Source organism: Microtus ochrogaster, unplaced genomic scaffold, assembly GCF_000317375.1.
Source record: "Microtus ochrogaster isolate Prairie Vole_2 unplaced genomic scaffold, MicOch1.0 UNK88, whole genome shotgun sequence".
In the NCBI taxonomy this organism is placed as follows: Eukaryota; Metazoa; Chordata; class Mammalia; order Rodentia; family Cricetidae; genus Microtus; species Microtus ochrogaster.
In genome coordinates, this window is record NW_004949186.1 from 288,946 (window position 1) to 314,578 (window position 25,633).

A 25,633-nucleotide genomic window follows, 5' to 3' on the forward strand; every position below is an offset into this window, starting at 1 on the left:
TCTGAGCTCACTTCCTCTTCCTCCCAGCGTTCTGCTCCGTTCACTCCTCCTACCTACATTCTAACCTATCAGGGCAAGCAGCTTCTTTATTTAATCAACCAATGACCTTCCTCCATCATCTTTCTCCTGAAATGGAAGCCCAATCTATTAGCAAAGATACAGTAGAAGCTGAAGATAAAGGCATAGGCAATAGTTTAAAGCCAGAACTTAAAAAATAGAGGCTGCTCCTCTGTACATAGGATGGAGGGAAGAGCAGAGCTCCAAGATCTTAAGGACCACTCTAAAGCTAAGTCATTATCCATGGCTGAGCCAGGAAGAGTTACAACCATGCTCGAGGCCCTGACATCGGGGTTACACTAAGCACAAGGCAAAGCACCGCATATGGGAGAAAAGCATCACCTAAAAACAGAGCAGGTGGTCAGCAGAAAACGTGCAGGGCAAGCCCAGACTTACTGTCGGATCCTGGGTCTCCCTGAGTTTGTGTGTAACTGACAGCAATTTCTCCAAAGCGTCCTGAGGTACATTTGGGACCTATTTCATGAGAGAAGTAAGGAAAGACAGGGAGAAATGAGGACAATTCAGCAAAGAATTTTAGAAGAATGTTTTAACAAAGTCTTTGGAGTATATGGTTCATGTTGCAGTCATGAATGAAGTTGCTACTTCGTCTTCTTAGCAAACACCTGAGACCCGGCATTCTTTTAAACAGCCAGGCAAATAAAACCAAGGCTAGAACCAATTCTTTTCTCGGCATGCAGCCAGACAACAGGCAAGACACTGGCATCTAGCACACCAGCAAACACTAGCCCCTGCCCTGTGAGCAACACAATTCTTCAGATCTAAGTGAGGCATATTCTTATGAACCCCAAACTAATACAGTGAATGCCAACTTATACTAGTTACCTAATTATTGGTGTGATTTCAGCCATATATTATATGACATAAATACATCTGACTACGGCATGGCCTAAAGGACTCCTGTGTACAAAGTGGATGCTCAGGTTGTCTCTCTTTCTCAAAGACTTTTTAAACAAATACCTGTTAGATGTGGTGCCTTAGGCCTCTAATTTCTGCACTTGGGAGGCTGAGGCAGAAGGAATGTCAATAGTTCAAGTCCTGTATTGTCTACAGAGCGACACCCAGTACAAAATTAAAAATAAAACCCATTTGACGGTTATGATCAACTCAATAAACTCGGAAGAACATCTGCACAAACAATGCACATTTCTTTTAGTTATAATAAAATTTAATGCATATAAAAATTTATAACTGTGAAAATTTTTTATTTAAGCAATAAGTTAATATTTCAATTTAGCAGAGTAAGAAAGATATTAATGGCATGGTGTAACCAAATGTGACTCCGGGCTAAGGTGTACATTGAAATCATGGCTCTCACAGAAACTATGGAGCCTCAGTGACTAGTCAGGAAACTGTGGGACTACAGTCCTCAGGGATCTGGGCAGCTTCAAACGAGAGCAGCAAGGGACAGCAAGCAAGAACAGGCCTCACTCTTACCATTTCCTTTATCACCTGGATTTCTTCACTTTTCACAAGCGGCTTCATGTGATGGAAAAAGAACATGGTTAAGAATTCTGGTCCCAGCCACTGCTGTGTGGTGCTTCCAACGACGGGGGGCTCTGCCAAAGCGATGATTCTGAAGGAGGGGTGAATAGGAAAAATGGATCTAGAGCAGGGAGGGAGAAAACAAAATGTAACCATTTGCAATAGAAACTGGGTTGTGAGACACGGAGCTCAGCAATAAGATGGTCATTCTATTAATAAGGACAAAGTTGTTATCCAAAGAATAGACTTTGGGCTGGGCAGTGGTGGTGCACACCTTTAATCCCAGCACTTGGGAGGCAGAAGCAGGTACATTTCTGTGAGTCTGAGGCTAGTCTGGGATACAGAGTAAGTTCCAGGACAGCTAGGGGTACTAAGAGAAACCCTATCTCAAAAAATTACAAAAACAACAACAAACAGCCCAAGACTTAAAAGTAAGAGACTGGAATTAAGAGTAAGAGAATGAAAAAAAAAATCACTGATCAAAGTACAACATGTGCTTATGAAACCCAGCCCTCCCACAACCACTGCTTCGATGTGTCCTCATTTCTGTAATGTGTTAGCTCCGAAATCCCATGAAATGCAATCACACCAAGTTCGCACCCATCACATAGAGCCTGCTTGTGTATGTAGTCATCCAAGCCTTCTCAACCCGCCCACTCTGTACAAACCACAGAGAAGCTAAAATGCATTCCTGGAGGTGGGAAGACTTAAGATATAAACAATTTAAGTAAAGCGTATGGGGTCATATTAAATTTATAATTAGATCAGCTAGAGAATATTTAGTAATTAAAAACGTGAAAAAAGTTGAACTCAAATACTACTCCTTTGTCATTGATACGATCATGTTAGAATTTTAAAACTGGTCTCGTTAGAGATGCCTGCTTAGGAAATCTGTGGGAGCATGCCACCATCCCAGGACACAGAGGACGAAGGGAGTGGCACTTCTCCTGGGCACTGAAACACTTGAGTGTCTGGAGGTTAAAGAATAAATTCCTCTTACGATGATCCAACCAGATGGGTGACAGTGGAATTTATCAATCCTACTAAAAATAACGAGTAATACTAATTCTTAGAGGGAATATATTTCTTGCTGAGCGGAACCGTGAGGAAAATGAAATTACAAATACGGAACCGATGTCCCTCACTGGCGACCGCAGCAGTCAAGACTTACAGGCCATGGAAGCTGGAGCCTCTGTGGGTGGTGTGGGTGGGCGTGGGGGAAGTCTGAACTTTGAAGAGTTCAGGGAGTTCAGAGAGGAGAAAGCTGCATAAGGACAGAGGGCAGCTCTACTAAGTCACGAGTATAGAAAACTTTGAGGCCATATCATTATTTGTAAACCAGGGGGGAAAGATCAACTTTGGAAACTGCCATCTGAAATATAAGATTGAATGAATTACTACAAATTTTCAGGTATTTCGTTTCACTGTATCTTGTTTTTAAAGATGTATGCATGTATGTATGATGTGCGTATGTATGTATGTACGTCGTAGCTGAGCCTGGAGATGATTAAAATAAAAAGTTGTTCTTGGAAAGCAGCGAAGGGATACACATGTCCTGGGTCTGAACGCTCTGAAGACAGGCCAGTGTCTCGGGTTCGTTGGGCATTATTACTATGGCAGATGCCACACGTGAGAGCCTGAGACTGGCAAGCTAAAAAGGCAGGCTACCGCATTTCTCTTCAGCTAAGGTAGCTGCTAACTAGGTGACTTCCTGAGGCTCAGTAGCAATCCTGGATTCAGCCATGATCCTTCTGACTCCTAGCCAGGGATTGGGCAGGAGGTACGGAAGGTACAAAGCTTGCTTTAACTGCAGAAAATTAAAGCTCAGATACAGTTTTTCACTTAGAACAATGAGGGACAGTGAATGGGGGAATAAAAGCCAAAATCCAACAGGTTCTCCCAAGGGGAAGCCTCATGTGTAGTCTGAACCAAGGAGCAGGACACACAGCACAGCTAAGCTGCAGAGTCAGCAGCAGAGCAACTGATGCGAGGCAAGCGGGGTGGTTTGAGTGTGGATGTGGTGATGGTCACAGCCTGGACACACACTGTGTGCAGTTGGCTTTCTTCTATTGGTTCTCACGAGCACTGCAGGGAGGGAGTTGGCCAATCTGAAGGCAACCTATTTAGACTGCACTCATGTTCAGGGCAGAGAAGTCCATGCTGATGATAAAAACAGTCTCCAAACCCCTGAATAACAGGATGAGAAGGACCTTCAATCTTCTAGGCTCTCCCGAAGGATTTCTTGTACATAACAGTTACAGAGCAAGCCATTTCCTGATACTAAGTTTCCTAAGTCTGTAAATTAGCAAGGAGAATCTGCCACAAACTTCAAGGTGAAGCAGCAAACCGAGGCTGAAGAAGCTATAATTCTTCACATACACAAACAAGCACTCTAAATATACAGAAGTAAGGTTAGGCCAACTTTGTCAGAATTTAACAATGACAACAAATCAAACGTCAAGATGCAGCTTTCCTTTCTGATAAGCATGTACCATTTCCCAAGGATTAAAAAGTTTAGAAGGTAAAAACGTATTTTTTAAACACTGAAAGACTACTGGATTTAATATGTTTGTGGGTACAGGTTAAGTTTGAGAATATAAATCCTTTCTAATATTCTTCATCATAAAATGGAATGAAGCAGGCTATGCCTTTAATCCTTGTACTTCTTCAGCAGAAGTAGGAGGATCGATGGTGTTCAAGGCCAGCCTGATCTACTAAAGTGAGTTCCAGGACAGCCAGGGTTACAAAGAGAAACCCTGTTTCAAAAAACTAAAAGTAATCATAATCGTAAAATAAAATGGAATGAACCATTGCTACTCAACACAGATAATCTCAAAGAAACTGAGTAGAAAAGCCGGGAAACATACTATGTGATGTTAAATATTTAAAAACAAACAAGCTACAAAACAAGGAGAAGAGAGGTTGAGAGGGACAGGAGGGAGGCCTTACCAAGGGTATAAAGGCACTTCGTGGAATATAGATCTGCTCATTGTCTTCATTGTGATAATAAATTCACAAGCATTTGTAAAATGATCAAATGGCATATTCTAAATATGCAGTTCCACAGATCAATTACACCTAAACAAAACCTCACTGACAAAGAATGATCTCAATAAGCCCCAGTCTTTCAAAGGGAATGATACTACCTCTTGGTTGAATATGCATTTAAATAACTTAGTAAACTAACACAGAAGGTTTCTATAATGACATGGACTGTGGGCTACAAGAGTTTAAAATTGGCCACCAAATGGTATAATACTAATGCTCCCATCAAAACTGACAAGTTTCACAGATCTAAGCACAGGCTACACGTCCTGTCATGCCCATGAGAGAACTACACGGCATGTATACATTCCTAATGCACATTGTACATGATCTAGAGCACATGGAAGACAGAAAATAACAGGTAAGTGTGTGTTACTACATCCAACCACCATGATCAAAAGACTCTTTTCTTAAGTCTTTAGACTTAGGACAATTCGTGAAGATCTGAATAAGAACTAAAAGTATTCTCCTGTCCAAAAGTGAATGTCAACCTGGTCTTGAATGAATCTGTTAGAGATGCTGCATTCTCTGCATCAACAGACAAACAGAATATACAATAAAAGGGAAATACACACTGCACAGTGACGGGGTTTAAAAATTCTTCCTCGACCATAAAAGTGTTCAGGATTAGTTTCAAAAATCAGAATTTCCTAAACGCTTGTGTGTGGGGACTCAAACACAAAAAATAAAATCTGGGATCTCTCTAGAATTTGTTCATTTCTTTCATGAACTAAATGTTTAAAAAATGTTACAGTTTCTAGGAGGATCAAACAGAATGTTCATAATATAACTGTCTTCCACCAGTAAGTATAACAGGCCTGAAGAGTGTACTCTACTAAGAAGGTCAAATGTTGTTATGATTCATCAGTAAATAATAGGAAAGAGTCTGTGAACTGTTTTCAGTATTTAATACAATCAATAAAAACAAAACATTCACTAAAAATAAAAGCCAGCAGAGCATATCTAAGTAATGCAGAAACAGGCCACAAATCTATATTGCTTCTCTGTATCGGCCGCAGCAGGAAGGAACACATTTAGTAGCCTAGATTTTATACTCCAGCTTCCCAAAAAGTAAGTTTTTCTCCTTAAAAGTAGTAGTTCTATTTTGGTCCTTATTTTCTGAAAGAAATGTAGGTGTGGCTGGTGTTTGATATATGTGGTCATCATACTGTTTTTAATTGCTGTGTCCCTGCATTATAGGCATCACAACACAAGAAAATTCTAACATTCCTAAAGGTGGTTAGGAATGACTGCCTGAGAAAAATATTAAGCCCTGCTGGCCACTCTGACATGATCAAGGGTATGAACTTGGGGAAGAACTAGTAAACAAAGAAGGAGATAAATACCATTATATGAAACAGGGTTCATGGCATGAAGTTGAATGGACTGGGGGCCTACAACCATCACTGTTAATTCTGGGACTCTATGTCATCAGGGCATCATTTTATTAAAGTACATCAAGGTACTCCTAATCAACAGACTTATATAACATTTATTAAGGAAATCATGCTATCCTAAAAGGTCACCAAACACTTTTCCATGGCTTTCAAAACTCTATCACAGTTTAAGATTAGTCACTTATTCAAAATGCTTACTGAAGCTGGAGAGACAGCTCAGCAGTTACACTTACTGCTCACGCAGAAGACCCGCGTTCATTTCCTAGCACCCACATGGCAGTTCATAGCCATCTAACTCCAATTCCAGGGGACCTAGTGAACTCTTCTGATCTCTATGGATACCAGGCATTCACATGGTAGACATACATACATGTAGGCAAACATGCATCAAAAAAACAAAACAAAAACTAAGTAAGCATTCTACTAGGAACCATGGGTTGTGATATTAGAAACAAACAAAAGCAACACAGAAGACAGACTCCTGACAAGACTAAAGTCCCATGATCCAGGTATTTCCTGAGTGCCAACTCCACCTTTCCCTTTTGCATGTGGAACACTGTATTCTCAATGAACCAACTGGAAAGCATTTGCTATTGACAGTCTAAGGATGCTTTCCAAACACAGGCAGGAAAACTGTTCCAACCAAAGCAAGAACATGCATTTTCAACTGGGTTGAAAAGGAAAGATGTTCTTAGATCTACATTACTGTTAAGCCACTCAAATTCAAAAAAACCAAGAGCTTTGCAGTCACCCCTTGAGAGGCACTGCTCCCCAAACTGGAAGACACTGTCCTCAGAAACCTCTTTCTAAGATAGATTTATCTATTTGTGCAAGACTATAGGAGCTATTCCACTGGCGCTGTGCTGAGTCACTACCTCTGACCACCCTCCAAAACCCTCTTTAAACAATAGAAAACCTCCTTGCCAATTCTCTAATATTTTTCTCTTAAAAATCTCCCATAAGGAAATAAGGCATAAATCAAAACAAAAGTGAGTTTGTTTAAACACTGTAAAAACAGAGCTTTCAGATCGTTAGTCACCTAAAATAGTACAGAAAGAAAGGTCAGGTAACTTAGGTCATGAGCTTCCACCCTGCATGCTAATGCCCAGAGTGCTAGACGTGGACAACATGAAGAATCAATTCATGCCAGATAATGAGTCATAATTATTCACAAGCACAACTCGTGAAAGCAGTGAATTTCCCCACTAAGTACAAATTTCTGGCTTTTTATACTCTATGATGTCCTTTGAGTCAAGCTGTTAGGCAATCACAACACATTAACATGTAAACACATTATCCAAGAACAACCCTGGAAGAAATACTGCCAACTGATTTGGATGAAACTGATCTAGATGAAACCGATGTAGACTATGAAAGGAAGGAGTTACCATATTAAATGAAAAATAGCCAAGAAGAAGTAAAGAAATTTACCATACTATTAGAGTACAGCAGATTCGGTATTGTGATCAACAAGAACTGCTTTCAATCAGAAGAAATAACTGCTGCTTGCATACAAAGGAGGGATACTGACAAGAAAAACAATTAGACATTCAACAGGCAGATGTTATCTACCCCCAAGATGTCTGTGCTGGTGGCACTGTCCTAAATAGAAAGACACCGGCTGGGTAAACAAGCTTAAAGGTTCAGGCTTACTAGAAAAGCCGACTTCTCTGGGGTTTGAGGCCGTCATCTCACCTACCAAGCACACCTGGTTTTAAACAGCACAGTTTTTAGTTACTTGTTTCCGGCTCCTGCGTGACAGCAACACGGAAGCTGGCACCTGTCTCTAAATGAATACATTTGTACCCAGCATGACTACCAGTGTGGTTCTGAGCACATGAAGGAATCTGACCATTTATAAGGTGACTGACTACTAACTTGCATGGCTTAATTACCTTTAATAGTTTACAAACAAGTCAGTAGCTTTTATAAAATTAGAACGTTACAGTTTTATCCCTGTTAAATCTGAGCCTTAAAATTTGAATTGAAGGGAGCTGGAGAGACAGCTCAGAGGCTAAGAGCACTGGCTGCTCTTGCAGAGGACCCGGGTCCAATTCCCAGCACCCACATGACAGCTCACACCTGTCTGTAACTCCAGTTCTGGAAGATCTGACACCCTCACAGAGACATACATGCAGGCAAATACCAATGAACATAAAATTTTAAAAAATTATTTAAAAGGCTGGAGAGATGGCTCAGTGGTTAAGAGCATTGCCTGCTCTTCCAAAGGTCCTGAGTTCAATTCCCAGCAACCACATGGTGGCTCACAACCATCTGTAATGAGGTCTGGTGCCCTGTTCTGGCCTTTTAGGCATACACACAGACAGAATATTGTATATATAATAAATAAATAAATATTAAAAAAATTATTTAAAAAGTGGAATTGAAGATCCCTTATTTTGGGTATCAAAATAAACTTTTAAATATAGTCCAGAAAAATAAAGCTATTTCTGATCCTTTCATAGGGTACCTTTACAGAATATCACAGCTTCTTGTATGACTCAGTTTGTCTAAATAGCTAAAGTATAACAAAATTAGCAAAGCCAAAGAGGCTAGAATACATCTTCATGTTAGTTTCTGCTAGCCTGAACAGATCTTTACAACTTTAAAAATGTATAACTATATATAATCAAGCATTTTTTGTTAGTAAGTCCTATTTTTCATAAACAAGAATTGAATCCAAATTGTTTTTGAGCTGACAAGAGTATTTTAATAACTCATGTTATTTTTAACTATGTGTAGGTATGTTTACATGCATGGGTGTGTGTTCTTCAGTGTGCTGCCCTCCGTGGTCAGAAGAGGATACCAGATCCCCTAGAACTGGAGTTACAAGTGCCCATCAAACTCAGGTCCTCAGCAAGAGCAGTGCATGCTCTTAACTGCTGAGCTGTCCTTCCAGCCCCTCAACAGGTACACGAATTTCGGAAGAGAAAGGACCATTGTTCGAACTTCTTGCTTCTGAAAATTTAATGAAAACACAACAAATGGATGATAGAACATAAAAAAGAAAAACTAGACATTCTGGCCAGGAGGTTCTACCTACCATCTAAATAATGAAAAGCTCAGGAAACCAAGGAGATGAAGGCCTAGATGGCCCAGGAGCTACGGATGTAAAAGGAGTTCAGGGTGTACCACAGGAAGACTATGCACCAGATGGAACATGGAATCACAAACTAGGGCGTGTCTGAAGGAGATGAGAGTTCACCAACAGAGAGAAGCGACTAGGGTAAAAAAGTGACTGATACAGAGAAAAGAGGGCCCCTCCCTCGGTGATCTCACATCAGTATGGTACAGATTTCTGCTGTGACGGTTAGCTCCATTTTCTTTACTTACAGTTAAATCTTTCATACAGAGGCAATTCCTAACTTTAGGGAAGACGAAAAGGGTGTATGAGAAAAATCTACTTTAACATTGAATGACTCAGTTATAGTCCCTACACTGTCCTGACAAAATTAAGAGTTCAATAAAATTCCCAATAAATACAATAATACTAGGAGAACAAGGGGATGGAAATAAGTGTGTGCAGTGAGGAGAGAGGGGCACAAAGATCTGCATCTCCACCTTATGTGCAGGAAATCAACATGTAGTTCCTAACACGGGCAAGTCAAGAAACAGCAGTGCCGCATGTTTCCTGACGACATGAGGCAAGCATCAAAAGAGCCTGCTAGAATTAGAAGAGAACCCTCTAGGACCAGAAGAGGGACATGAGAGGCCGTCATGGAATTCAGGACGGGGACTGGGGTTTCTCAAAAAAATGCTTTGGAATTTCTATCTGGCTCAAGTCTCATGTATGTCTGACCTTAGGAAATCACAGAAACTTTTTTTTTTTAACTGTAAGGAAAAGTATTTCCAGGGCCTCCCTCATTTTCTCAGTGTGATGTCAGAGGTAAAGAGCTGGGTGTGCACCGTGGAAGACACACAACTGATGGTGGTCAAGACGAAAGCCTCTGAGAAGCTGAAGGCCACTGTGTTCCTCAAAGTGTTTGCAAAACTTAATATGACTATTAGAGAAAACATAGGTCCTTTCCACAGAAAAGGGCTATCATTTCCTGGAGATTTGGCAGAAGCACGGGGCTCCCCACGTCCTAAGGAAAACTGCCTGGCAAGCTCAGGAGCTGTTGCTCAATTACTTTGATTCATCTTTCTGAAAATCTCTACTCTTCCCCGACCATGATTCACATGTAAGTAATGCACAAACACTGAGCGCTGTGGACCAAGAGATGGAATGAGGGCGAGCTCCTTGACTTACTGACCTAAACTCAAACTGGGCCACTTCTAAGCTGTGAGAATTGATAAGGTACACCTTAATACGGAGTTCTGAAATCGACTGTTATTCTTTAATAATCTAGGTAAGCAGACAACAGTGAGGACCCTAAGAGTCTTACATAGATCTAATCTACATGGGAAGTAGAAAAAGACAACATCTCCTGAGTAAATTGGGAGCATGGGGAATATGGGAGAGGGTCGAAGGGGAGGGGAGAGGCAGGGAGAGGCGCACAGAAAAATGTAGAACTCACTAAAATCAATTAAAAAAACTAGGTAAGTCAGAAATTAACATTTCCTTGACAAGGAAAAAATTCAAAAGCACAATCAGTGATTAATATCCTTCACTGGGTTTGGAGGGTTTTCTTGTTTTTGATATGGGAAAGGCATAGCTTCCGCTGCATCAGGTTAGATTAAGTGAGGATGTGGTCATCATCATCATCATAGCCACTTCCCGCCTACCCACAATGTACCTATCTCCAAATATGCAAAGCCCAATGGAAGGTACTAACATGGGGATGACATGAGAGAAGCCTAGTCTAAGGAGAAAATATGTTGTTGAAAACTATTTCTCTTCCAATGCAAAGGCTATCTATATACAATCACTCAAGTCCTTCATTCCAACTCTTCCCGAGTGCTAAGAGCTTATCAGCTTACATCCTTGCCCACGCTGGCCATTGCCTTGCCCTCTGGTATGTTTCTTTTCACAGGCTTATCTATCCTTTCTATGTCAGTAAGCATCTCCTGTAAAGGTAAGGTTTCCTTTCATAATCGCAATACCATTATGATACTTTAGCAAACCAATATTAACTCAACAGTAAGGAACATATGTGTGGTATGTATTTAATCTTTTTTTATTTGGGGGCCATGTGTTATATGTATATACTTGTTAGTACAGGTGCATGTGTCAGAGCAGTGACAACCAACTTTCCTCAACTGATTCCCTCCCTTTATTACTTTATTATTTGAGACAAGTCCCTGCTCTGTAGCCCTGGAACTCACTATGGAAACAAGGTTGGCCTCCAGCTCAGAGAGGTCCATCTACAGCTGGGCCCTGGCTTCCAGTTTCATGTATAAAGACAGGGTTTCTAACTGAACCTGAAACTGTACTTATTTGGCTCGGCTAGCCAATTAGTTTAAGAAATCTGTTGTCTCCGTTCTCAAACTACTGTCTCCTGTTGGGGTCAAAGTCACTATGCACACGTTTTACATGGGTTTGGGGGGGGACCCAAACCTAGGTCCTCAAGCCCATGCAGTCAGTACTTTACAGATTTTCCTGGCCCTAATTTTTTCTATTTGTCTATTTTAAATGTTTTCATTTTGTTTCCTGCTCAAGTTAAAGTCAAATCCCACCCACTGCATCTGACTGTTATACCTAGGAAGAACTTTAAGAAAGCCACAGGGACAATGTGCCTCAGGGGATACCCACAGAGATGCTCATGACTCCTAGTAAGCTTGGCTTACTTTTCTAGAAATACAGTTGAGACAGTTATTTGAAAGCAGACTAAGAATATAGAGTACAGCTTGGACAACTCTCGGGTTTTAGATGTCAGGCTATACCCACTCAGGACACCAAACTAAACTATTCAGTTTTTGTTTTGCTTGGCCCTAGTTCAGCTGGAAATAAAGAATGTTAGTTTCAACGTAGCTGTAAATCAGAGCTAATAATACTATACTCAAGGGCTGGCGAGGTGGCTCAGAGGGTAAAGCACTTGCTGCCAAGCCTGAGGATATGAGTTTGATCTCCATGACTCTAGAGGAAGAAGAGCACTAACTCCTGTAAGTCAGCCTCTGACTTCCGTATGTGAGCTTTTACAAGCACACATAATTAATAAATGTTAAAAAATAAAAACAACCCTCAGGAGAATAACGTACTCCAGATTACCTGTCCTGCAGTTGCTCGTCCGTTAGCTGTAGTCTCTGCTTCAAGCTCAGGTACCTGTCTTCTCTCAGAAGCCGTGATCCATCATACAGGCTGAGCTCGCGGTCATGGATTAGTCTGAAGGGGAGAGGGGATGAGGACAAATTAACAACATTATGAGGGGCAAAATCACTCAGCCAATACTTAACTGTGCCTATAATTGTGGGTGGGTGAGCCTAACAGTTTTGTTACATGTACTTTTCACAATGGTAACTTGGTCAGTACCATTCCATGTTATCCTTGGCAGATGTAGTGAACTCTTGTCAACAGAGAAGCTATCCTGAATACCAGAGGTTAATATGAAGGAGAAGAGGCTGGAAGAAGGGAAGGAGGAAATAGGAGACAAAAAGAACCAGGTGAATGAGTGTCTCAGGTCAATACTGGGGCATCCATTCATGGGCAAGCTAGTTATCACACACTCTTGAATCCAATGTAACTTCTTGTGGGAAAGTATCCAAATATTTCTACTGTTGAAACTGCAGGATTTAAAATAACAAAAGCCTCTAAAACAAAATAACTCCACTACAATTTCATGCGGAGTCCTGAAGTAACCTAGCTTCCCATGCAACATAAGACACTCCCATTAGGCACTGCAAAGGTCAAAGACTAATGCAGAAGTTTGGGGCACAGGGAGTCCAGTCTGTATTCAAGTCGAATTTTGCACTAACCTACTGAATAATCAGAGAAGGGAGAACCATTCCACCTCTCTAAATTTTATTAGAAAATTAAGGCAAAACAATTAAGGCCAACCTCATAGATTTAGTGTGAAAATTGAACAGTTAATATAAAATAAGATACTCAACATCATTTCTCTCAGTCTAGACTGTAAGTTAGCTCCTCTGGGCAGTATTTAAAAATGCCCATGTTCAAAACTCTGGCCTGGATTAAGAACTCCAAGAATTGGTGGGGATGAAGGCCAGACATTACTGCGGAACAATCTTTGTACACTGTAAATATGTATTACTCTCATTGGTTAATACAGAGCTGACTGGTCTATAGCTGAGCAGAAGAGATTAGGAGGGCAAGCCAGACTAGAAGGATGCTGGAAAGAAGGGTGAAGTCAGAGGAGTAGCCAGCCAGGTGTAGAGTAAGGAAGACATGCCAGAGAGGTAAATACCACAAGCCTTGACACAGCACATAGATTGATACAAATGGGTTAAAATGTAAGAGCTAGTTAGTAATAAGCCTGAGCTATCCAACAAGCATTCATAATTAAGTATCCATGTCAGTTTTTTGGAAACCAGGGCAGGAAAGCAAAGTCGGCCATATTTTTAAAGTTCCATCCTGCAAGGCACAGTGCAGGCATGCTGCACTCTTTTGTACTTGGTCGGATATCTGAGAGACAGTCAACAAGAGGGGACAGAGTGTTTTCTTATTTTGTATTCACATTTCTATGTTTAGCAGAAGAAAAATAAATTGCAAGTCTATGAAATGTTTGCGGTAAATCACTAAAACTTCGTGATTACTATTTTTAAACCCACAGAAACTGAATCAAGATTAATAAAACACATTTGGAATCTCATTTCACTTAGAATCTGCAGCTTGTCAGCGATAAAAACTGTGGTTAGCTAGTTGAAGAAATAGCTCATTTCATTTATTTGACACTTCCCAGTAAGTCAGATTAAAAGTCATGCTGCAGAAAAGGAATGAACAGCATCTAACCTTTTAAATGACATAGGCTATGAATATTTTCCACAGAAATTACACACAGAGAATATTCCAACATTAGATTCTAGGATTCTAGAATTCTTGAAATTTGTGGACAACTTTTTCACATTCAAAACAAAAAAAAATGATAGTTACAGAAATGTTCATATCCACGCCAAGTGAGTGAAATAAGAAAATAAATATAAATTTAATATTAAACCTTTGTCTCAGAAGTTAAAAAAAAATCCTACAAGCTCAGACTCCAGAAAAGGTCTGGGATGATTTCTAAGCAGTACAGTTAGGACAAAAATCACAGCTGCTTCAGCTGTGTGGCTTGATGCTCATATTAACCCATGTGTAGAAGTAAGCCTTTTGAAACCACTGCCTATGGGCTTTCTTCCTTAGGCTCTTAGACAGCAAATCTGGCTGCCTTATAATCATGAGTTTATAACAAAAATATTAATGATGCTTTATTCAACTTGAGTACAGAATTGTAAGTTCCTCAGGATCTGCATAACCCAGTGTAGGTTGGCACAGAGATCGATTGTGACACAAACCTTTGCAATACAGCTAGCGTGCCAGCGTTGACCCGGTGAATGCCATCCAACAGGACCAGCTTGCCTTCCCGAGCAGCATTCACAAGGGGTGAGGATCTCCAGGCAGTGTCACCGTTGGGGAGTGTGTACCGCTGCTGTAGCAGGTCACGTGCTGTCATATCCTAAAGCCAGTCACCACACACACGGCAAAGAACACACAGAGTTGGTGTTACAGACACAGGTGATGCTTAGCCTTACAGACACATGTGATGCTTACTTAGCCTTACAGACACACGCGATGCTTAGCCTTACAGACACGTGAAAACATTCTTAAACATAACATTTGAATCCAGCAACCCCACAACCTTAAAAGGTTGTTTCTGATAAGATGTCAATACTTGGCTTTATTCTTTGTGGTGATCTGAATGAGAACGGACGCCATAGGTTCATATATTTGAATGCTTGGTCCCCAGTTGGCAGCACTGTTTGGGAAGGATTGGGAGATGTGGCCATGTTGAAGGAGTTGTGTTGCAGGGAGTGAGCATGGAGGTTTCAAAAGTCACTCCCAGTTATTTCTCTCTCTCTTATCTGTGGATGAGATGCAAGCTCTCAGCTACTGCCCCAGCACTAAGCCTGCTGCCAATCTCCCCACCACGATGGTCATGGGCTCACCCTCTGAAGCTGCAAGAAAGTCCCCAATTAAATGTTTGTTTGTTTTTTTTTAAATAAGATGCCTTGGTTATGGCATTTTGTTAGGGCAATAGAAAAGTAACTAAGACACAGTTTAATAGTGTCTTCTCTTCTTTGATAAAATACAATATAATAAGATAAAACAAACCCATCACATTCAGACTGGGCAAGGCAACCCAAGAACCCCAAGTGCAAGAATTAGAGACACTTGTTCATACACTCAGGAGTCCCATAAAAATACCAAGCTGAAAGCTATAAGACACTCAGAGGACCAGACCTGCTCTGAGTTCATATGAGCCCTGTTTTCTTGGTGCCATCCATCCCCTCTGACTCTTACACACGTTCCCTCCTCCTCTGAGAGGTTCCCTGAGCTCTGAGGGGGTAATAGTGTTTAATTGTACTAGAAATTTAAATTTTATACAAGTTGTGTGGGTAGTATCGCTTCATAGCTGTCAATGGCAGCTAACAACAGCCAAGACTAAATGTATCTATATCATCAATGAGAAGGAATATGGGGGCGCTCTCCCCCAGGGGCTGTGCTACTGAGTCCTAAGTTGTTCTTCTGCAGGAAAAATTAGGCATAAATCAAGTCTGTCAAGTAGATCATTTTCGTAATAAAATTTTAAAAATCAAACATATGAGCATATATAACATAACATGCATACAATCATTTAAATTTTAGTATTAGAACAAATTAACTTAAAATTCTCAACATTAATTATTCCAGACAAAATATTCACTACAGAGTCACATCACATACTGTCCCAGAGGCACAAAATAAGCACATACCTTAGCACAGGGCTTCAAACCTATGCTATATTCCAGAAATAGCTGGAGAAATTAATAAGCTTAGGTTCCATCTCCTGAAGAGTCAGACTGAGTAGATCTAACCTCCCAGCTCTATTAATATTGCATTTGTAGCTCTGCTATGCCTCTGAGGCAACACTCTTTTTATAAGAAATGAAGTTAATGTGAACCTGTGTTTCATTTATTTACGCCCGTCCTTATGCTAATAGAACTTATGAGGTTGTACGAGGACACACGCGATGCATAACGGAATGGCATGAACTAAAGGCGAGGAGACAGAGGAGTGGGCTGCCCTTCTTTAAGCACTCTACGCCAGCTCTCCGAGTAGAGGCTTATCCCACACGCAGGAAGACGCAGAAGCTTGCTGGCATGATCCCAGCACGGCTGCGGCTGTGAGAGCCTGTTGAAAATGGACGACAACCAAACAACAACAAACCCCACTGCTGCTGGAACTCAGAGGAGTGGAAGCTGGACGGAGGCAGGCAGACACATTTGCAAAAGATGTGAATGGGCACCGCGTGAAAGTCCTGGGTCCGCAATGAAAACTGGTAATGCGTGGGCCCGCTTCAGCTCTAATCTTGTTTTTGTCCCAAAAATGAGACGAGGAATGCCCTGCCGCTGGCTTAAGAAGCTCAGGGTTTTGTTAGTGTATATGTTGGCAGTAGAGGTAATTCTTTATTCTCAAACCAGCAACTCTGCGCATGATATCAAAACATCCCATATGGTCCTCACCCCATACACTTTACTATCAAGCTTCTTCACATGGTTTACAGCAGCCGCATCACTGACACTCACCTGTTTGTTCTCTTAAAAAAATAACTATTCATTTCTGTATTTTATGTTTATGGATGGTTTGTCTGCATATATCTACACACCATAAGAGAGTACCAGATCCCATTATAGATAATTGTGAGCCACCATGTGGGTGTTGAGGATCAAGTCTCTGCAACACGTGCTATTAACTGCTGAGTCATCTGTGCAGTCCCTCAACTGTTTTTATGTATGGTGTTTTTGGCTTTTAATTATCTGAAATTGTTTTCATATTTTTATTCAAAATATAGATATGCATAATTGGGAATTCATATGTACATGTGTATACATATATGTTTTTTTTCTTATTCTTCCTACCTATATGCATGCTGGCAAACTGAAAAGTGAAGACTTTTTTAAGCTTACTTTTTATGGACATCTTGGAAGCACATTAATAAAATTATAAGAACAATGAATGTCCTCATTTTTGTATATACTTTCTCGTTCCTAAAACCTCTGAACTTCTGAGAATAAAAAAAGCCCTAACGATATCATAGAGCTCAACCATTTCCTATTCTGTATTTCCTCAAAAACTTTAAAGCAGGACATAAAATCTAGTGCACTAAAAGCGTCTAACTTAAACACAGCTCCTCCTTTTAGATGTCATGAACACCCCCACACATCTCCTAAGGTCCTGTATCCTATTAAACAGTGCTATCTGAAGCAAAGAAAGCCCATGAAAATGGAACCATATTAATAAGCATCACTGCCATTTCATGTATCTGAGAATATAGATTTGAACTTTAAAGCAACAAAGTTGCTCTGGTGTCTTCAGAATGTTTGCACAGTCTTAGCTAATTTTTCCAACATGCTTTTAAGAGCCCCAGACACAAACCATTATCCCAATAAGAAAACCATGGCTGTTTACCCAGCAGCTGGAATTGGATTAGAATGAGCTTCAACTTAGAATGTCATCAAAGAAAACCAACAAACTGACAGTGTGTTGTTAGTGTATAAAAGAAAGTTAACCGTCTCTCTTTGAATATAAACACTAACACCAAAGCTATAATTTTATACTATAATGCATATGCAATTTTTTTGGCAAAGAACTAAAGTGGCATTGGCAAAAGTAGGGCACTGTAGTACATACAGAATAGGCTCTCAGTCAGGTTTAAAACAGCACACCTTTAAGGGGAGGGGCGGACAACAGGGTCTCACTAGTCAGTGGACTGGGAACTCAATTATGTAGATCAGATTAGCCTAGAACTCAGATCAGAGATCCACCTGCCTCTGCCTCTCAAGTGCTGGGATTAATATATGCCATATTCTTCCCACAAATATGAACTCGGAAAGCTGACAGAAGGCACTTAAATTGACTTTCAAAGATTTGCTAACATACTAAGGATTATAAAACTAAGAAACAAAATGGGAAGCATACAAAATATATTGTAAGAACATTTACAATTTGCATGTAAACTGTAATTCCAACATAAAGGCTGTCACAAGATGTGTGGTGACACACGGACGCATGCCCATGATTGCAGGGTACCCAGAGTTGACACCTGACTGGGGACATGAGACAATGCTGTGGGGGAGGGGGAAGGCACTTCACTGCAAAGGCAGCAATACATTTCAGGGGAGGAGATTCCACAGTAAGAGCTGGCCTCCTTGACAATCCATGGGCAGATTTCAGAGGGAAGAGCTGCCAACTACACAAGTCCAAGGCTCACTTTACAAACCAAACCGTCAATTTAAAAGTCACAAAGTAGCCGGGCGGTGGTGGCGCACGCCTTTAATCCCAGCACTCGGGAGGCAGAGGCAGGTGGATCTCTGTGAGTTCGAGGCCAGCCTGGTCTACAAGAGCTAGTGCCAGGACAGGCTCCAAAGCTACAGAGAAACCCTGTCTCGGAAAAACTAAAAAAAAAAAAAAAAGTCACAAAGTAGTGTCTGATGTTAACTATGCCACAAAAAATAAATTACTTAAGTTTTTAAAAATGGCCTTAGTCATATCTACTTGCCAGTGCTACTGCAAAATCTCTTTAAAGATACACATAGAAATAAAGCCATCTAGTTAGGGGCTGGAAAGACAGCTCAGTAACTAAGAACACTCTAGGTTCTCCCAGGGAACTGAGGTTCGGATCTCATAGTGGCTCACAACCCCCTGTAACTCCAGTTCCAGAGGACCTTATGCTGTGCCGAGCTGCTATGGGCAACAGGCAAGCACATGGTACACTCACTGATATGAAGGCAAACACTCACGCACATAAAATAAAAAACACATAAGTCTTTTTTTAAATGTCCTAAAGTAAGAATATCTCTAGGTGGATATAATTCTTTATCCACTTAAAATATTAACACGGGGCATTTGTTATTTCTTATTTTGGTAAGTATTTTGATAAATGCATACTACCAACTATTTTGGTTTTTAAAAGAAACTTGCCAGAATTATGTAAGCTTTCTAAGTCTACCAAACATATAGATATAAAGACAAAGCTATATAGATTAGAGACAGATATAGATAAGAGATAGCTATAAATACTGATATATAGTTGTAGATATAAATATAGACATAGATATCCTAGCAGCCATATAAACACTAAGAACCTCTGGGATTTCAGTGAATAAAGGAATACATCAAGATTAGTTGATAAAAAAAGCATCCAACTTTAAAATTGGGATTATGTCCATGTCAATGAAAGAAGACCACACAAGGATTGCATAAACACAGCATATAATAAACAACCCTGTTTACAGAACCTAAGCAAGCGCAATGGTTAGAATACAGGGTGTGTCAACAAGTTTTCCATCTATTATAAAGTTCTGATAAACTTCCCTATGCTTCTTTTCCCCTCAAGTTCTTTTAAAGAACTTCTCATTTTCACATAGAAACAAATATTTACTTTTATGTGCATGATGAGATGCTGGCTCACAACCATGACTGTTTTGGCAACTTCTCTGTGGACAGCCACTGATTTTTCAAACACACACCTCTATCCATGGAAACCACTAGGGTCTATTAGATGATCTGCCCTAGTTACAAACTCACTTTGTAAACACAAAACAAAGTTCTCAGGCTGGTAACATGGCTCTATGGGCAAGAGTAGCCACTGCATAAGTCTGTCAAACTGAGTTCAATACCTAGAAACTGGAAAAAGAAAATTGGTTCTCTCTCTTTTTCTCTCACTCACACACACACATTCCCCTTCCTCCCCCTTCTCCACCTTCCTCCCTTTCTGTTATACACACACACACCATAAATTAAATTTCTCTGGCTACCGCTAATCAAGTCAGCTATCTTATTAATGATGAATTTAATAAATCCATTATTATTAATTTTATAAATCCATCTTATTAATGAAGGATTTAATAATTTAATAAATTCATGATAGAATCAACTAAAGGAAATGTTACTAAAGCTTCAAACTAAAATAGACAAGGTCAGAGTGGGTGCAAATAATTTAACAAATTAAATGAAAATATCCAGTCAAACTATCTCCTGATATCCTTTCCATACTACGGGCTAGAAAGTCTTTCTTAAAGCCTTTGCAGCTAGTGTTAGTGAGTGAGCCATGCTCGACCAAACAAGGAAGGTGTAGCAAACAGGAAGACAGCTTCTCTTCCAAGGGCAGCTGTCATTGAAACGTTCCTGGATCTGTCATTCTAGACTGGGCAAACTCTGTCTTTCCCCAGACTGTAACCCAGTTAACACCATGTAATAAATCTCTCCTAGTATTAGCCTAAATGAATATTGTTGTCCACAAAACCCCCCCAACTTAAGGATGACATTAAAGAATAAAACCAATTATTAAACAACCAGACTTTACCCCAACTACAAACTCTACAGAGGGGCAGGTAAGAATGCACCAGCAAATTCTAGATAAAGCATCTGTACCTACTATCTTATAGGAGATTAATTTCCAAAATCAAATACTAAACAAGATCAATGCTTATACAGGTATGTGATTACCTGTTTGATATTCAGCAAAGACATCTAGATTGTGTCATTTGATCAAACCCAACATCATCCATATCCCTGCTAGTCTGCAGTGTGAAAAGCGGCACTGGAGGGAGGGTGATTTTCAATTATGCTATTTCGGTAGGGCTTAAATCTAATTTTGTAGCTTCCTTATTATTGGGGATATAAAATACTCCTAGAACCAAATGGGACTATGCCTGGCACCTGACAGAGTTTAAAATAGCCGAATATGAATCAACTATAGAAACAACATACAGATATTATGATATGAATACATTACAATGTTGTTCAAGTCCAGGCATGTGTTCTGAGACTTGGGACCTTTAGCAATTTCATTATACAAATGTCATTAAGCATGCTTACACAAACTTGGATCAGATAGCTAATCACACAACTAGGCTGTATGTGATTGTATACATGGTACACCTACTCCTAGGGCATGATGTTCAAAACGACATGAAATGAACAGCCATTTGTTATAAAAAAAAATTATGGACATATTGTTTGCTCTGTATTTTGAATGACCAGAAGCATAAACAGTATGATTACACCAGCTCTACAATGAACACATGTTGCTATGACGTCATGAGAGCAACGATGTCACCAGGCAATAGAAGTTTAGTTCAGCATCTTATGATACCATATGATATTGATGAAACAGGGGTGGTCTGGGCTAGCTGATCACTTAAAAGTAATCAAAACTTTTCATTTATTCATTCATTCAAAGCCACGTATATAACAGGTTGAAAGTGTACCTGCCGGTCACTGTTGTAGGTGCCAAGAGCACAGCAGTTACAAAGATAAGCACGCAGCTCAGTTTCCAGGGGCACAGGGTAAAAATAGACAAGAGAAGGGAGGGAGGGAGAGACCCAGATGCGAGGACACCACACAACGGTCAGTGCCACACAAGCAAAGGCGACATGACAGCCAATGCACTGGTGACTCATGGCCACTTCTCTAAGGGCATTCACACTGAATCTGACTGACAAGAGAAAGCACACATCCGAGGGAGGGCATTTCAGGACAAGGGAGCAGCACAGGCTGTGAAAAGGGCCTGGACGCAGGGAAGAGCCAGACAAATCTAGGCAGCCAGTGAGACTGGAGCGTAATGAGCAGAGGGCACATCCGGAAAAAGGCTGCAGAGGCCGCTGAGGGTCGGGCCGCACAGAGCCCTGGTTCTCAACCCCGGCTGCTGCTAGAATTTAAAACATTCAAGTTGGGCTTCACCTCACACCACTTACTTTGGTCTCTCTGATGGCATGTTCTGAACTGGGAAGTTCTGAAAGACCCTTAAGTGGTTCCAATAGGCAGCCTCACTGAAGGGAGCTCATGAGCCGAAGTCCTCCTATTCTAACACAATGGCAACATTTTAAGTTTTAAGCAGGGAAATGACAAAGTCTGATTTACATTCTCCCAGGTGAATGGTTGTGGAGTGCAATGCATTCGACTTAGATATCTACATATGATCAAGTGATATAAATGACACACTTTTCAAAATTAAATTCCATCTGCCACATGCATTTTGCATCAAAGCTTCATGGATCCAGCGCTGGGGGTTAGCATCACAGGCAAGGCTGGGTCTGCAGTGGATTCTGAACACAGCAAAGGATGAAGACTGATCCCTGGCACTGGCAGCACAGGGAGACAGGAAATCTAAGACGTGTGCCACGGCTTCAGTACTTGACAACTTTTCTTTGCTGGCTTAATGGATCCCTTTGGACACCATCTTCACCAAACAAAACCTGCTGTCCCCGAATTTCCCCTCCACAGGAGACTCTGCAGGAAGCTGAACATCTGTTTACCGGGTTGGAAACTGGAGCACACTGACGGATTCAAGGAGTTGCTTAGGAGAAAAGTGGGGACTCTGCCTGAGATTTGAAAACTGAGCTGGATGCACTAGCAGGGCACGTTTTGCAAGCTGCCCATCTTCCCACCAATCAGCATCACAGGCATTTATTCCCCTGTGCCGAGAGAGGCTGACTGTCACTCATGAAAGTCACCAGGAAAGAGCACAGGAGAGCAAGGAACAAGAGATTCACAAAACAGAAAAGCAGGACAATATGAAAGCCCTTATCAATTATTACTTCAAATGTAAATGGTCTAAATTCTTCAGATAACATAGCTTTGCTAAACGAGCAAACAAAAATAAGCCACTCTGTATTCCAGTTAAAGAGATCACATCAGCTATAAGGATTTACACAGTCTAAAGGTGAAATAACAGAAAATTTTGACAAATTTTAAATGCCAACCAAAGACAGCAGGAAAGTCTATATATTAAAATTATGAGATTTAAGTCTAAAATTCACAAGTCAAGAGACAGAGAAACCCTGTCTCGAAAAACCAAAGAAAGAGAGATTATATAATGATAAAGGAGTCAAGTCAATTTATCAAGCAAATCTAACTATTGTAAAATATGTAAATCTATCATTTAAACACTGAAATTCATGAGGCAATTAATTAGTAACAAATCTGAAAGGTGAAAAAGTGACATTACAGTATTAAAGGGATTTCAGTAATCCACTTTTTAAGATGAACAGGAAGCGGCTGGAGACTTGAGTCAGCAGTAAGAGAACTGGTTGCTCTTGAGAGGATGCAGATCGATTCCCAGCACCAATGTGCCAACTGAGAAGCATCTGTAACTCCAGTTTCAGAGACCCAGTGCCCTCCCTGGCCTCTGTGGGCACCAGTCACAATGTGGTGCACAGGCACAGACATTAAATAAGTAGATCTTTGAATAAAATAAATAGAAACTTTGCTCATAGTTTCCCAAGCTCCAGTGGACGGTCCCACACGCATGCACATATGTGTAACTCTAACTGGACTTAATGAGTTAGACATAAAGTTGAGAAAAGGTATGTTCCACAGAATATGGGGGATATTGAGGGGATAGAGAGAGGTAGGAATCATCATAGTTTGTTGTGCACATGTGTGAATTTTTAAAAATAAAGAAAAATTTTATAAAACAAAAATGGATAGTCATATAGATAGAAAATCATTGTGAAAACAACATCCTTGAACTAAACAGAATACACAGACCTAACAGATGTGCATAGATTTTAAGTACAACAGCAACAGAATGCACATTCCTTTCAACCACATATGGCCATTCCCTAGACGGGTCATATATTAACTACACTCTAAAAACAAGCATCACAAAATTTAAGAAGACTGAAATTGGGGCTGGAGAGATGGCTCTATGGTTAATAGCACTGACAGGCTATTAACCTGGCAAAGATGTATCAGCTGTTTAGAGGCTAGACTCACTTGCTAACCCCTGGGTTTAGTTCCTAGGATCCACATAGGACCTGAAACTCTAGCTTCAGGGGATGTGACACACTCTATGGGCACAAAGAGACACACACACACAAATGTAAAAAGAATTAAAGATTTAAATCATACTTTCTGACTATAATAATATACTAGCGATCAATAATAAGAGAACTATCAGAAATTATAGCACAGTCATGGTGGCTTGGAGGGATGGTCTGGTGGTTAAGAACACTGGATGCTGTTCCAGAGGACCTGAGTTTGATTCTCAGAATCAACATGGTAGTTCACAACTGGCTATAGCTCCAGTTCCAGGGAATCTGACACCCTCTTCTGGATTCTATGGACACCAGGTATAGACAAAATGCACAGACATACATGCAGACACAATACCCATACACACAAAACAATAAAATTTAAATTTATAAAATATGATTGTGAATAGCCAGTACATCTAGGAATTAAAGGAAATTTTTAAAAAATACCCCAAGACAAACAGAAATGGAGACAAAAGACGCTAAAACTTCCAAGCTGCATCAAAGCCATCCTAAGAGGGGAAAAGTAGCAACAGACATGTTGGGGAGTCCGGGGGGACATGAAGTGGGAAGCGGAGGTGGATATGATCATATTCTATTATATACATGTATGAAACTTATAAAGAACAACTTCTACAGCAGAAGAAGTAAAAGGATCTCAGAGAATCAATGATGAACTCAGGGAAGCAGAAAGCAGGGACTACCTGCACAATTAGTGAGAGAAAGGACATTTTAAGGCTCATGGAAAGAATAAATGAGAGTAGAAAACAACACTAACATATGTGTGTGAAGTTCTGTAGAGTCAAAAATTTTTACCTGGATCGAGAGAGAGAGAGAGAGAGAGAGAGAGAGAGAGAGAGAGAGAGAGAGAGAGAATATTATAAACAACAGATATTTAAAAAAAACAATCAGGAGACTATCATGGATATTTTCATACTCCACCTCCCATAATTGTATAGATTAGAAAAAAATTAATTCTGAAACTATACAGCCATCCATGAAACAGAAACCATGACAACAACCAATAATTAGTTACCAAGGCCTTACTAGTAGAGAAAAGCTAAGGATCTAATGCCTTACTAGTAAATACTTCCAAACCCTTTAAATACTATAAATTACTATAAAATACTTCTGAAGACCAGAGTGTAGTTCCAATTTTACTTTATAAGGCCAGCATTTCCCTGACACCACAGGCAGAAAAAGCAATAAAATAATTGAGATTTACAGGCCAATGATCCTGATTGCTGTGAAGGCAAACAGCTTTAATAAAACATTAGCACACTAACAGTAATGTGACATTGTATGGTAAGAAACAAGGTATTTAAGAATGGGCTATTGAAGACTCAATATACGCAATCAATAAAAGTGACACAGTCTATTGGTAAAAATATTAAAATCACATGATTATCTCAATACACATTGAAAAGCATGGAACAAAATCTTTATTCTTTCATGACACAGAATTACATCTAACATGCTCAATGGTGAAAAGCTAAATGCTATTCCTCTGTATTGGGCAAGAATAATATATAGACATCTATATCTAAGGAAGTGCAATAGTCTGCTTCTAGATGACATGACTATATACAGAAAACCAAGATTTCATCCCCTTAAATTATTAGAACAAAAAATCACAGAGCTGCAGGATACAAAACCTATACACAAACCCAGCACTTCAGTTTATCAGCATCAAACTATCTGTAACTGTATCACCTATAATGACAGCTCAAAGGATAGTA

General features: G+C 40.2%; 1 protein-coding gene across 1 annotated transcript in view; it reads right to left on the reverse strand.

The window, feature by feature from the left end:
- Positions 1–25,633, reverse strand: part of Vwa8 (von Willebrand factor A domain containing 8) — a 317,895-nt gene that overhangs the window by 187,206 nt on the left and 105,056 nt on the right. The window contains exons 14-17 of the mRNA XM_005370880.3: positions 14,391–14,551; positions 12,151–12,264; positions 1,513–1,681; positions 454–531 (exon numbers count right to left, since the gene is read on the reverse strand). Of these exons, the coding sequence (XP_005370937.1) occupies positions 454–531; positions 1,513–1,681; positions 12,151–12,264; positions 14,391–14,551 (522 nt within the window). The remainder of the gene's footprint in view (positions 1–453; positions 532–1,512; positions 1,682–12,150; positions 12,265–14,390; positions 14,552–25,633) is intronic.